Raw genomic sequence first — 12,873 nt, forward strand, 5'->3', positions numbered from 1 at the left:
ATATGGTCAACACACACACACTGAATACACACACACATACTATAAGAAATGTGGGAATTAGGATGTTTGTTTACGTTATACACCCCCCCCCCCCAACCTCCTGATTTAATGACCCTCCGGCTCCACCCATTAAATTGCCCAACTAATCCCGACCCTCCCCCTGAATTCAGCTGTCAACCACATGAAAATAAACTTGACACAATATTTTTACTTGATGAATGTAGAGTCCAAATGTGTGCTCAAACCCGTAATAACAAAGTGAGTCATATTAAGCTTAGCTGAAGTGTGTTATGTTGTTTTCTACAACAGACAATCTTAGAAGAGCTACCTTGTTTTCTTGTTGTTGCTTTGTTGACCGAACTGTTGTGAATTTCTGAGTATATTTAACTTTTATTGAAAAGAAACCCAAGAGCTGGATCTTTTTTTTCAGACATAAATATCATATCTTCAAATTAGGTTTTTATGTAAAGATTTTATATCCATTTTGCCACTGCTTCTGCTTCCAAAGCATCATTGATTTGTTTGTAATAAAAAAAGAAAATAAATTAAAATCAAGATGAGCAAAAGTAGCTGAAATAGCTGAACAAAGAGAGCAGAAATTAATCACTTGGAATCATGAGAAATGGTTGACTGACTGTTTTTAAATCCTGGAAATTAAGGAGTTTCTAACGACTAACAGCATAAAAAAAAGGCCAAAAAGTCCTAAAATCTTTACATGACAAAGCCTGAAGCTCAAAAAAGCAATAAAAAGTCACGTAAATGTTTAGATTTTCTCAATATCTCAAAACTGTAACACTTTTTGTGTCATGCTGCCAAAATCTACTACATACATTATCATCAAATAAAAAAATAAATAAATACAGGTCTTAAACGCAAGTATTATCAAACTGTGGCTGAATGCTCTGACATGCTGACGTGAGGACACATTGTTCTAGTGACTTTACAAAATATTTACAGACTTTAAGACAGTGACAAAGCAACTTATCGTGCCATGGCAGCCATTATGGAAGCCCTCCATGTGTTTTTCCCATGTTCATTATACATTATATTACACAGTAAACCAGATTAGTAGCATATGAATGTATTTAAATCAACTAGCAGACCATTTTAATACCTCTAAAGAATAAAAACACATTTTTCCAAACAAGTCTACGGAAGGAAGAAGCACAAAAGTAACAACCAATCACACTTTCAACTAAAACGCAACAGTAACGCAAACATGGAGAGACACTTTACTGAAAGGAGAGATTTCTAAAGGGGACAGAGAATGAAAAGTGTCTTACCAGGATCAGTGAAGTGAAGGAGAGGAGTTGAAGAAGAGACAGAGAGAGGCAGAGGAAGGAGAGGAGGTGGAGGAGGAGGATCCTGCTGACGGGCGGAACGGCAGCTGACACCCAAAATAACCCGAGAGGCTCAGCTCACACTCTGAGGCTGGGTCACACCAGCGTTTCTGTGTGTTTGTGCTTAAACAGGAGTGTGTTCTGACGGGGAATAAAAGGGGGACGGGCTTCGCTTGAGGAAAGCTTCCTGACAGAGTTTTAATGAGCCTGAGCAACAAAACAGATCACATCTTATCTATAGTTAGGTCTATTTTTAGTTGTTCCAAAGTCTTCTGTCTATCTAGTCTTCCCTTCACAAGTATACTTGCCAACCCTCCCGGGAGACTCCTGTTTGTCATTGCCCTTTCCCAGTTTCCTCCCTGGGTCACAATTCTCCCTATTCATGACAAATGTTCACAATTCTGTGCCCTTTTCATTGGCTTCATTTGGGGCTGGGAGAAAAGATCGATACAGCATAGTATCACGACTATCGCGGCTTCCTCCCACCGTCCAAAGACATGCAGACCAGGTTAATTGGTGACCCTAAATTGTCCTTAGGCATTAGTGGTTGTTTGCCTATGTGTGGCCCTGCGATGGACTGGCGACCTGTCCAGGGTGTACCCCGCCTTTTGCCCGATGTCAGCTGGGATTGGCTCCAGCAGAAGCGGTTGACGATGGATGGAATTTTACTTTTTGGTACTAAAAATAAAATCTGTTGCTTTTTCAGTCACAATTTGAAGTTGGAAAAAAGGTAATAAATTGCAATATATCACAATATTATTTAAAATCTCAATAATATCGTATCGTGACATAAGTATCGTGATAATATTGTATTGTGACATAGCCTATGTATCGTGATAAAATCGAATCGTGGGGTGATTCCCACCCCTAGCTTAATTATAGTTTCTGGCACTGTTGAGGGTGTATAAGCTGTACAACTCTCTCTGTCTATTGTTTCCACACAGAAAACTAGCATGCATGGTGATGCTCATGACCCATTATGTTAAATTATGTTAAACTGAGTTAAAAGCCTGGTCAAATAAATATGTTTTTAGCATAGATTTTTAAAGAAGTGTCCAGTGTCCATCCTGAAACCAAGTATTCATCTTCTATCTGTCACTTCTGTCTGCCTGTCTGCTCTGTCTAGTTTATGTTTACATTTATTCATTTAGCTGCCGCTTTTATCCAAAGCGACTTACAATTGCTATGCATGTCAGAGGTCGCACGACTCTGGAGCAACTAGGGGTTAAGTGTCTTGCTCAGGGACACAATGGTGGATGTCTTACAGTAGGAATTGAACCCAGATCTCCCAAACCAAAGCATCTTATCTATGCGCCACCTCCACCCCTAGTCTAGTTAAGTTCTCTGTGAGCTTGTTTATTGGTCAGTTCGGTATCTGTCTTTTAGTCTGTGTTTTGGGGGTTCAGTCCTGTCTGTCTGTTGTCTTGTGTCCAGTCTACTCAGGTGTGTTTTTGCATTTTGGTCTGTTTGTGTCTTGAGGAGTTTGTTTATGTTGTTTTGTCTTCTACTTGTTCTGTGTAGTTGTTCTGATCTCGGCCCTGTTTCAGAAAGCGGGTTTATTGAAAACTTTGGGTTTTCGGTTTCAGAGAGCGAGATCAGATAAACTCTGTAACCCTGGCAACTTACGCTGTGAACCTGACCTCCTCGAGAGGAGGTTTACTTCAACAAACACTGAGTTTGTCTCTGACTCCTCCTGCGGAGCCAGAAGCGGCTGTCTGACATTTCCTCATTCGTGTTGTCGATATCAAAGCACATATCGGAACGCAAGTATGTCTTTAGAAACAATCAATCTGTCATCGATGTAAGGACAGAGAGTTATCTTTGGACATCGTAAATGTATCCTCAGCACAGAATAAAATCTATAAGCTACACTGTCCTTCTTTATAACACACTCTGTGGACATTAAGGCAGCTGTCAGGCTGGCAACAGTTGCACAAAAACACTTACCGTGAGCTACAGTGCTGCACTGTTTAAACTAATCTGTATAAAACTGATCAATGAACAGTAATCTTTCATATTGTAGTCACACTGACTGGAACATTCGTAGTTATCAACTGGATACGATGTGAATATTTCTGAGTGAGGATGACTGTGGTGCAGCTGAAACAAATAGGCCTAAATGTAGTTTAAAATTGAGTTTTTCCATTTCATAAAATACGAAATGAGCAAGATTTTATTAATGTAAAATAAACGTCTAAAGCTTTACAGTCTGTTTGAACCTAGACACATTTTCCACTGCAAACAAGTCATTAATAGACCAACCTACTGTGTCGGACTGTGACTTTACAACCACATGAGGAGCCTAAACTGTGTCTAATCTGTTCAATTAAATATTGCTGAATAAACAGGCCTGTAGTCTATTTAAAATGAATGTAGGCTTAATGGGCAATAGGAGAATTCCAGCACTTTATCATTCATTAAGGAAATCCCAGTGTGGTAAACAGGCTAATTAATGTGCAATGCGGTATAAAATGTAGTCTACTTAATATTGTTAACATCCACTACGTGAGGATGTGAGGAACATCCTTCCTCCACTCCTGCGTTTTAGAGCCAATCATGGTCCGCTTCGGCAGCATTCATATTTCTGAACTAATTCTGATCAGCTGTTCTGGAAACACAAACTCAGAGTTTCCCACCTCAGGCTCAATCAAACCAGAGCTCAGGGATAAGCTCAGAGTTTAAGCCTGCTTTCTGAAACAGGGCCCTGTTCCCCCTGTTGATCACTCTGCCTGCATGTCCGTCTCTGTCACCTGTGTTGCTCCCGCCCTGCTCGTTATTCCTTGTATATAGCCTATCTGTGCTTTTTAAAATACAGTCTCTGTCCCGTATCGTCTGATGTGTGTTGTGCCTGCTTTGGAATTAGAAATACCTGTTTTGGATTTTGCTAGTCACCACAACCAGCAGCCTAAGCCTTGTTTTCCTTTTTGAGGATTAAAATCCCTGAACTGTAGCTCTGCTCCCCCGTGTCTCGCTTTAGGCTCTCTCCTGCTTTGCGCTCGTCTAGACTAATTCGTGACACTTGAGCATGATATGAAGGGTATTTTTTAAACGGTGTGTTAACCTGTTACCTTCACCATTTCAAAGAACCAAAACCTGATTGTGTTTCTCCCCCTTTTTTCCAACTCTAACTGAGGAGAACAAGACTCTTCAAGCCAGGAAGAATGGCGAGGTTACAATCCTGCAGTCAGAAAAAGATAACAGAGCAACTCGGCTCTGCAAAAGACAGTGGATAAGCTGAACTTAACACTTTACAGAATGCAACTATTCGGGCACTCATTCAGAAGCAGAAGAAGGATGGGGAGATTTGGAGGCAGACAGCTACAGTGGGACCACAGCATAGGCTACTGCTGGAAGTTAAAATGGCACAAGATGCAGTGCTCCTCAAATTCAAAAAGATCCCGGAGGTTAAGAGATCTCACCTGCCGCCCAGCCCCTCCCAGCATACAAGAAAACAGCCTAAAACTCTGGGAGCCTCTGGCTGCTTGGCTGCCTGCACTGATCCTTCTGAACCCCAACAATGAGGCTCCACATCCCCGGCTTTGATTGCTACCCTCCGTTGCCCTCTTCATCCCTTTCCATTTCTCACTCACCACTGAGCTATTTTGTAAATATTTGTTTATAGTTTCTTTAATAAAACATCCTTTTTTTTGGCACTTAAAAAAAAAAAGAGTTCTCAATTTTATGCTAAAAAACATGGCGGCGGGTGTCTTATTTTATTTAATTTTTCCTTTTTCAGTGAATTTGTTTTCACCACTAGCAAGCTGTGACTGTAGGGGGCCCTCTGCTGGCCACGGGTGTCTAGTATCTATTTGACACAGTGAGAGGGTGGACCCCAGGTCAACACATCCACACAATGTCAAGGATAACACAATATAAGTTCATTATTTATTTCCAGTATGGTCGATAACAACAGCATTTATGCAGGAGTCCAGGTGCAACATTCAACTACTCTGATCCATACAATAAATACCCTATTTATGTATCTTCAACAATAAAATGTCTCCACATTAAAACATCAAGAAAAAATGAATTAATCAGAGTATTTAAGCAAATACTGAAAAGTCAAATTCCCTTGTCAGGGAATCTCTCTTCAAACTGCATTAAAATAGTTTTTCTTGTTAAAAGGTACCTAGACCATGTGTAGTGCCACCTAATCATGATATTTCAAGAAACTTAACCTCTGCTGAAAATATTTTGGCATGCCTGGCTGAGGCATGAAGTAGCTATGTGACATAAGAAATAAAGGCAGGGTTCAAAAGATGGATGATCAGTGGATTTGGATATCATCACTGTAATCAGAAGTCCTCGCTCCGGCAGTAGAGCAGGAACCCCACAGACTGCGCTCTGCCGTAGCTTCAGCCACAGGTCCTGAAACGAACTTCCTCTCTTGGCTCAGCTCACTCTGGTTTGCTGTTTGCACACAAAGTCCGCCACCAACTCGAACTCGTTGCGTCCGAGCCACAGCTCCGGTAGCTCCTTCACACGGTCCAGACCGAACTCTATCACCAGACCCATCAGAACCTCCTCGTCCACCAGGTCAGAGTCTATTCCGGGGACGTGTTCCTGGAGTGCCGCCGGAGACCGTTCAGACCCACCGGAGTGCGCCGAGTCGCTGCCGTCTCCAAACCGCTCGGGGTAGTTAACAGTCTGTGGCTCGTTCATGTGATCCTGGTGACGGAATGCCGGTTGCCCGTGATTCCGATACTGCGTGTTCAGTTTCTGCAGGTGTCTGCTGGCCGACAGTTGTGACGCCGCTGCGCAGCCGGGGCCTGGAAAGTGGGAATAGATGCGCACTCCGTGACGGACCACGTTACTGTTCCCCACGGTCACATGCGCGCTCCCGACTGAATGCGCAACATCGGTCACCCCGAGGTGCCCCATCGTGAGTCCGTCATATTCGAGCTGCAGCGGCCGCTGCAGGTGAAGTGAGGTCGAGGACTGTCCTTTACCCAGCTGTGTGTGCGCTGGGTCGCGGTAGGCGGTGCGGGGCAGGGCGGCGAGTTCACCAGCATGGGTCATCATGATATTCACAGGCTCCGTCAGCTGTTAAAAGATCCGTGAGAACAGACCTGAAGTGACGTTCACTGCCATATGGGAGAAAGGGAAGAGAATTTGTCTCACTCTGATCACCAACAGCCCCCCTCTTCATAAAGTGCCCCTCACTGCTGCAGGAGTAAGTAGCTTTCTCTCCAGAATGGATACATAATATTTACCTATTAGAAGCACATAATGCAACATCTGAAATGAAATGACCACGCTGTAACTTATTTGTAGACATGATGCATGTTTAACTAATTTGACATGAAATACACATGCGTGCTTTCAATGGGCTGCGTGATGAACAGACAGACAATTTATGCAATTTCAAAAATAGACTTCCTTAATCCTGTATGAAACTGACACCCACCGTCCAAAAACAAAGTTGCCTACATGTCCTCCAAAAGTCGCACTGCATTGGAAACACTGACGTCTTCTCCAAACTCGCTCCTTCGCACTTGTCACTTCAGTCCTCTGAGTGTTGTGAAACTCGACGCGATCAGCCCGCTTCCACCCCCCCAAAGCATCTGTTCGATATCACGCATGCGTATTGATCACATAAAAAATAAAAAGTGATGTGATGCTCTGATGTCATCCAGCCAAGCGGAGAGAGGAAGGGAGGGCGAGATACGCACCGGAGGCGACATGATGTATTCTGATGTGACCCTCCATTTAACAGCAAGACAGGATGGGAGCAGGATCACCTGGATCACTTCACAAGTTGCTTTATTGGATTTATTTCTCTTTGATGGAGACAGAAAGTGACTCTTAAAGTCATGTATTTTGTTACAGATCCCAGATTTGGGACCGTCCTGCACACATGGATGAGGCTTCAAACCTTCATCTCTTCCTCTCTGAGCTCTTATCTCCAGATCAGAGAATAGACTGCAAACATTCCCACTTTTCCTCTACAAATCACTGCCACCCTCCTCCACTACTTTCATTCTTCCTTCCTTACTCCACTATTCTCTTCTCTCTCTCCTCAACTTACTCCCCTGGTGTGTCTCTTGGCATTTCCACAAGGACAGACACAAACTGCTCTAAAAAGAAAAACACCGAAAAATGCTTCAGTGATTTAAATCTCATGAATCCCAGGTTGCCGTTTTGGTTTATTTTTCGGTCTGATGATTAAGAGATAAAACATCTAAACAGGAAGAGACTTTATCATGAGACTAGGCTGCTGCGACTCACACATTTACACACTCATTTTCCTTCTATAGAGTTGGTACATTGATATAAAACTATTTTATATATATTTTTCATTGCAGAGTCTCAACAACCAGCCTGAAACCCCGCTAACAATAACGCCGCTGATAAAACATTTTATATAATTTAGTTTTGACACGAGCCGTAGTGGCTTTTTGGTAAGATTTCAAGGCTTCTTTATTGTACACAGTGAGCATTTCCGTGTTCCCAGCCAGCAGGAGGCGTTTAAATTTAAACGTTAGATTGGTATTTTAATGGTAATTATATTTATACGTTGTTTTGAAAAGTTGAAAAATAAGGTTTTCCCGTTTTTTGGTTTCAGCTTGTCCATCCATCCATTTTCTTCCACTTATCTGGGGTCGGGTCACAGTGGCAGCAAGCTAAGCAGGGTATTAACTTTCCAGTTCCTCCTGGGGGATCCGAAGGTGTTCCCAGGCCATAGGAGATATGGCCTTTCAGCGAGTTCTGGGTCTACCTTTTGGGTCTCCTCCCAATTAGGCCTAAGCAGAATACCTCCTAAGGAAGGCGCCCAGGAGATCCATCATGTTGCTGAGCCCCATGGGTCAAGCCTCGCTCACCAGACGCTCGCCGGCATCCCCTCCTAGATCTCCCTCCTGAAAAGGAGCAACACAGCTGCCATGATCACAGGGACTCACAAACCCCTCATCCACAATACGGTGCTGATTATTTTAGGGGGATTATTTTACAGCTTGTTCTAAATGAACACATATATATGTATATATTTCAGTTTGGTGCATTCAACATTATAATCACAAAGTGAAATTCCAGTTCATCATTTTAACCAAACGGACACAGGCAGTAGTAGAAATGGGATAGTATTTTTTATTTCCACTAGAAGTGAGGTTAAAAAAGGGAAATGTGAGAACCTAGAAGTTCTACATCTATTTGTGAAGTAAATGAAAACACTAGCTCAATTTATGGATTAATGCAATTGTACACAGATAAACTATGTGCGTTTCAATTTCAAAGCAAAGAAAAAACTAAACATAAATTAAACCAATTTATCTTATGAGGGGTGAAATTATCACGTGGTAAAGTTATGAGTAGACAGAGACATGTTTGGTCATGGAAAAGCATAGTGACACAGTATATAATAGCTAATATAATATCTCATATGTGAACTCTGCAGTTCTGGGTAAAAGTAGGTCTCTATTTTCGCTTTCGCTGTGTATAGTAATTTGGTCCATTTACTGGTTTAATTGAAGTGTTAAGCAGCGTAAAATGTGAAAATTGCAAAACCACCTCTCCTCCCTCCCTCCCTTTCACTTTCTGTGCTTGCGCCCTCTTCCATTACCCTCCACGCCTCATTTCCCCACGTCGCGATGGTAACAGTGATGAAGACAAATGTTTGATTCATTGGGTCTACCACCACCCAGTTGGTCAGCTGGCATGTGTGTGTGTGTGTTTTGGCCAGCCGCCCTTCTTTCTCTCTGTACTGCACTAAAATTGCCTGGTGGTGCATTTTGTTCATAAATTTTAAATGATGTATGAGGCACTACTCTACTTCTAAACACTTGCATTCTGTAAAATGTTCTTGCAGATGTGTTTTCAGCTGTAATCTAAATCTTGTGACACTGTAGTCTGTTTTCTTATTGCCATATCCTGACTACTCTATCTGTTTATTTGTGTTTTTATCAACATAATGAGGATGTGTTGTTAATGAGCGTATTTGGCAAGTCACAGAACATTCACACTGAACACATCTGTAAAATATTCAATTACAACATTTTAATTAGTTCTCTTACAATATCTGAAGGTTTATTATGGTTGCTGTACGTGTAGGCACTCAAACAACTTGGTTAAGGTTTGGGAACTTGACAGATACAGTATATACGTGGGGCTAAAAGGGTAATGAGGAGTGAGTGCGCAGAGGGTCAGGTGACTATTTGAGGACATCTAGTCTCAAGGCCTGAAAATCCACAGCACATTTGGCATTTGCTTTGCTCACCATCATCTAGGGTCCAACCATTCAAATCTGCAATCCATCCAATGCCTGTAGTGATATCTAACTCTGAACATGTTGGACAAACAGACAGACAGTTCAGTTTGCGATTCAGAGCTAAAGTACAGGTAGAGTTTCTGATTTACACACCAGAGAGGTGGATCGGATCCTGACGGTTTGGAAAATGTTGTGAAAGGAAGTCAAATGTGCCAGTCAGCAGGCGAGCATCAAACTGTAACATCCGAACAATACATTTAATCAGATTAATGAAAGCTGAGAGGTGCATATAGTCATTTGTCTTTCTCACTGACAAGCCGACACACAGATCAAATAGTAGTGTGTCATTTTGGCAAGGCTCCAGACTCAAGACTCAAACAGCTGTGAAGTTTGATTACCGTGCAGATGGTTTGGATACAGGCTCTGCTAGTCCACTAATTTATGCAGCTGGAGTATGTGCGTGCGGTAAAGGCCACCAGAGGTTACGTCTGCATCAAGAAGCATTAGTAATTCCTCCCTCCAGTAATTAGTCCTGTCAGCTGCAATCGAAAGCTCTAATAAGGCCAGAAAGCAGCAGGAAGATCAGGTCTGACTCACAAGCTGAGATCTGAGCACGAAGCTGTGCAACAAATGCAGACTTCAAACACCTCCGGACTGCAACGAATCAGTATACAACGTCTTCATATTATGGAAATATTATGGAAATACGGATATGTTCAGCTGTAGCTGTAATGAAAGACTGAACACTGAAATATGTCAACAAAGATTGGATGGATCTCTCGGCTGTGCTCGGTCCCAGTCCACTGGGAGGAGGAGAAGTCTCAGTTCTGACAAATTGTACGTTCATGTTGATATGTTGAACCTGTTAGCAAACTGTTTTCACATCCAGCGGTTACAGAGCAACATCTGTTATTTATTTGGAGTGGTATTTGCGTCACCGGATGAACGTGAGTCCCATCATCTCTCTTTTAGCTCTGTCTTTGGTCTCCATCAGCTGAGCTCGGGTGAATTATCTGGCTCTTTAGATTCTAAATGCTCCTGCAGCTCGTCGCTAACTGTGTCTGCCTGCTGTTTGCTGCTGAGCAGGTTGTGTTGGGTGTTTTTTCTTTCACAGCTTTATCTCATAACCATGAGAGCGAGCGTGCAGAGTGAACCAGAACAGTAAAGTTGTAGGCGGGACAGATAAACAATGAGCTGATACTCACTCACTACAACGCTCAGTAAAATCAAGGGAATCTGCATTTTCAGTTCTTCAATACAAGCGACTTCTTTCACATTGTCATTTTAATCTGTGCGTTGAGATGAAATGATGCTAAAAATAAGAATCAAGTTGTGTGTGTCCCTAACTTATACCTTTCTCTAGAAACTCTTTACAGAGTGCCTCATAAGTAAAAATGTTTAAAGAGGTGGTATTCTGCTCATTTTCAGGTTCAAAATCCTATTTAGAGGTTGTACCAGAACAGGTTTACAAATGGTCTAATTTTCAAAAAACACCATATATTTGTCATACTGCACATTGCTGCAGCTCCTCTTTTCAGCCTGTGTTGGAGGCTTCGTTTTACCTATGGAGTGATGCATCTTGTCTCTAAATAATCTTTGTTGGGAGTTGCACATGCTCAGTTCCTAGTTAAGGACTACTAGCCAATCAGAAGCAGAGAAGGGCGGGTCAGGGAGAAGCCGGTAAACAGCTCGGGTTCAGCTGTACGTGTTGCCGACCAGCTTAGCAACATGGACTGGAGCGAGAGTTTCAGAGCGGTGAGTTATTAATCTGTATCCATAAAGTTTTAACTGAGCTCTGTCTCTACATCACAGGAACAACTTTATGTCCACTGACTGCCTGGAGGGGAGCTAGTGTTTGGAAGGGAGAGGAGAGCTGTGAGCTGCAGCTCAGTTATTTTCCTCCGCTGTTTTTGAGGGCATGTCCGAGTAGCCGCTTGGCGAGCGTTATGACACATGTTTCATTGTGACGTCATCAGAAAGCTGAAGAAAAAGCTGGACTACAAACGAGCTGTTTTCAGTTCAGAGCAGAGTTTTCTGTGGGAGATGGGAACTCCCTTTGGGCTGGACTTTGGGCCTTTTCACTTTGCAAACCTGTTACATGCACAAAAAAGGTTTATAACTCAATAAAGGAGAGGGGGAAAGCCAAAAAGCATCACATGACTTCTTTAAGAGACAGATACACAAGCCTATACTATTCCCTGAATAGAAATAACATTGAATTCATAGTCCAAAGTAATTTACAGCCTTTTTTAAAAAATAATACAGTGCAATGAAAATGTTGACATCCAGCTCAATGAATGTAGCTTCAGGGTTATTTGCTTGATTCCCTGTGTGTAAGGAGTTCCACATCAACCCTGTTTCCATTGCAGGAACTCAGTAAACTGTAATCTGGAGCTTCCTGTATGTTTAACTGTCTCTGAGGCTTCTGATCCCTGAACACAGAAAACAGTCTGGAGAAGTAAACGAGGCGGTTGTGTGTTTTTTTTTTTTAATAGTCAGCTGTTACTTCCATGGTTCCAACTTTCTCCTGTGTTTAATGAGATTTCAAGGATGAAATGACTGTGACAGCGTTCAGGTTATTTAATTCTCCCACTACGAGGTTTTAGTGTTTTCCAATTTTCGAGTCAATCAGTATGCTAATTTGTCAGCGCTCATTGGCGAGCGCTGACAGCATCAGTAAACACAAAAACAGCCACCCTCCTCTCGTCTCTGCAGGGGAAAGGACGACATGTTCTCACTGCAACTAACAACTTTTGGATTGCTGATGTTTTTTGGTGTGAGTTTTAGGGCAGGTACACACCTAAAGGTCCGGTTCCTGAATCGAACCAACGAGAGGATGATGCATTGCATTTTAAATCTTCCAACTGGTCCGGTTTGTGTTCACCAAGGCAAAACTCAAATGGTCCAGTGAAGTGGAAATGTTTTTTGATTATTGGTCATTTAGTTGGCGGGTAAACAAACTTCCAAATACTTACTGCTCAACAGATTGCTGGAATCCATTCTCCTTCATAGTATTGTTGAACATTTATACACCTCAGAGTTTTTCTGCAGCTTCTGTAGTAACCGAGAAACGTTCTCTTCAGCCCAGATATTCTGGAGGCATCTCACTCCAGCGTGACTCCAGGTTTGTTCCCTGATAGTTGACATTTTGGTCGCAAACTACTAGTTCACCGGTCACCAAAACAGGACGAGCAAACTTAAATTTAAACTTATAAGACACCAGGAATGGGAATGGTGTTCACACCAGAAAAGAACGGCTGCAGAGTTCACTTGACACTGGTCCAAAACCACTTCTTTGAGGTGGACCAGAGAGCGCTTGTTTGGTCGACA

The 12,873-nt window shown here is 42.4% G+C and overlaps 1 protein-coding gene across 1 annotated transcript; it reads right to left on the reverse strand.

The window, feature by feature from the left end:
- Positions 1–5,257: 5,257 nt before the first annotated feature.
- Positions 5,258–6,872, reverse strand: cited2 (Cbp/p300-interacting transactivator, with Glu/Asp-rich carboxy-terminal domain, 2). The gene is made up of 2 exons (XM_046061171.1): positions 6,748–6,872; positions 5,258–6,424 (listed from the first exon to the last, which is right to left on the reverse strand). The coding sequence occupies exon 2, from the start codon at positions 6,360–6,362 to the stop codon at positions 5,733–5,735; it is 630 nt and encodes a 209-aa protein (XP_045917127.1). The 5' UTR covers positions 6,363–6,424; positions 6,748–6,872; the 3' UTR covers positions 5,258–5,732.
- Positions 6,873–12,873: the final 6,001 nt, after the last annotated feature.

This window comes from Micropterus dolomieu, linkage group LG10, assembly GCF_021292245.1.
Source record: "Micropterus dolomieu isolate WLL.071019.BEF.003 ecotype Adirondacks linkage group LG10, ASM2129224v1, whole genome shotgun sequence".
Classification (NCBI taxonomy): Eukaryota; Metazoa; Chordata; class Actinopteri; order Centrarchiformes; family Centrarchidae; genus Micropterus; species Micropterus dolomieu.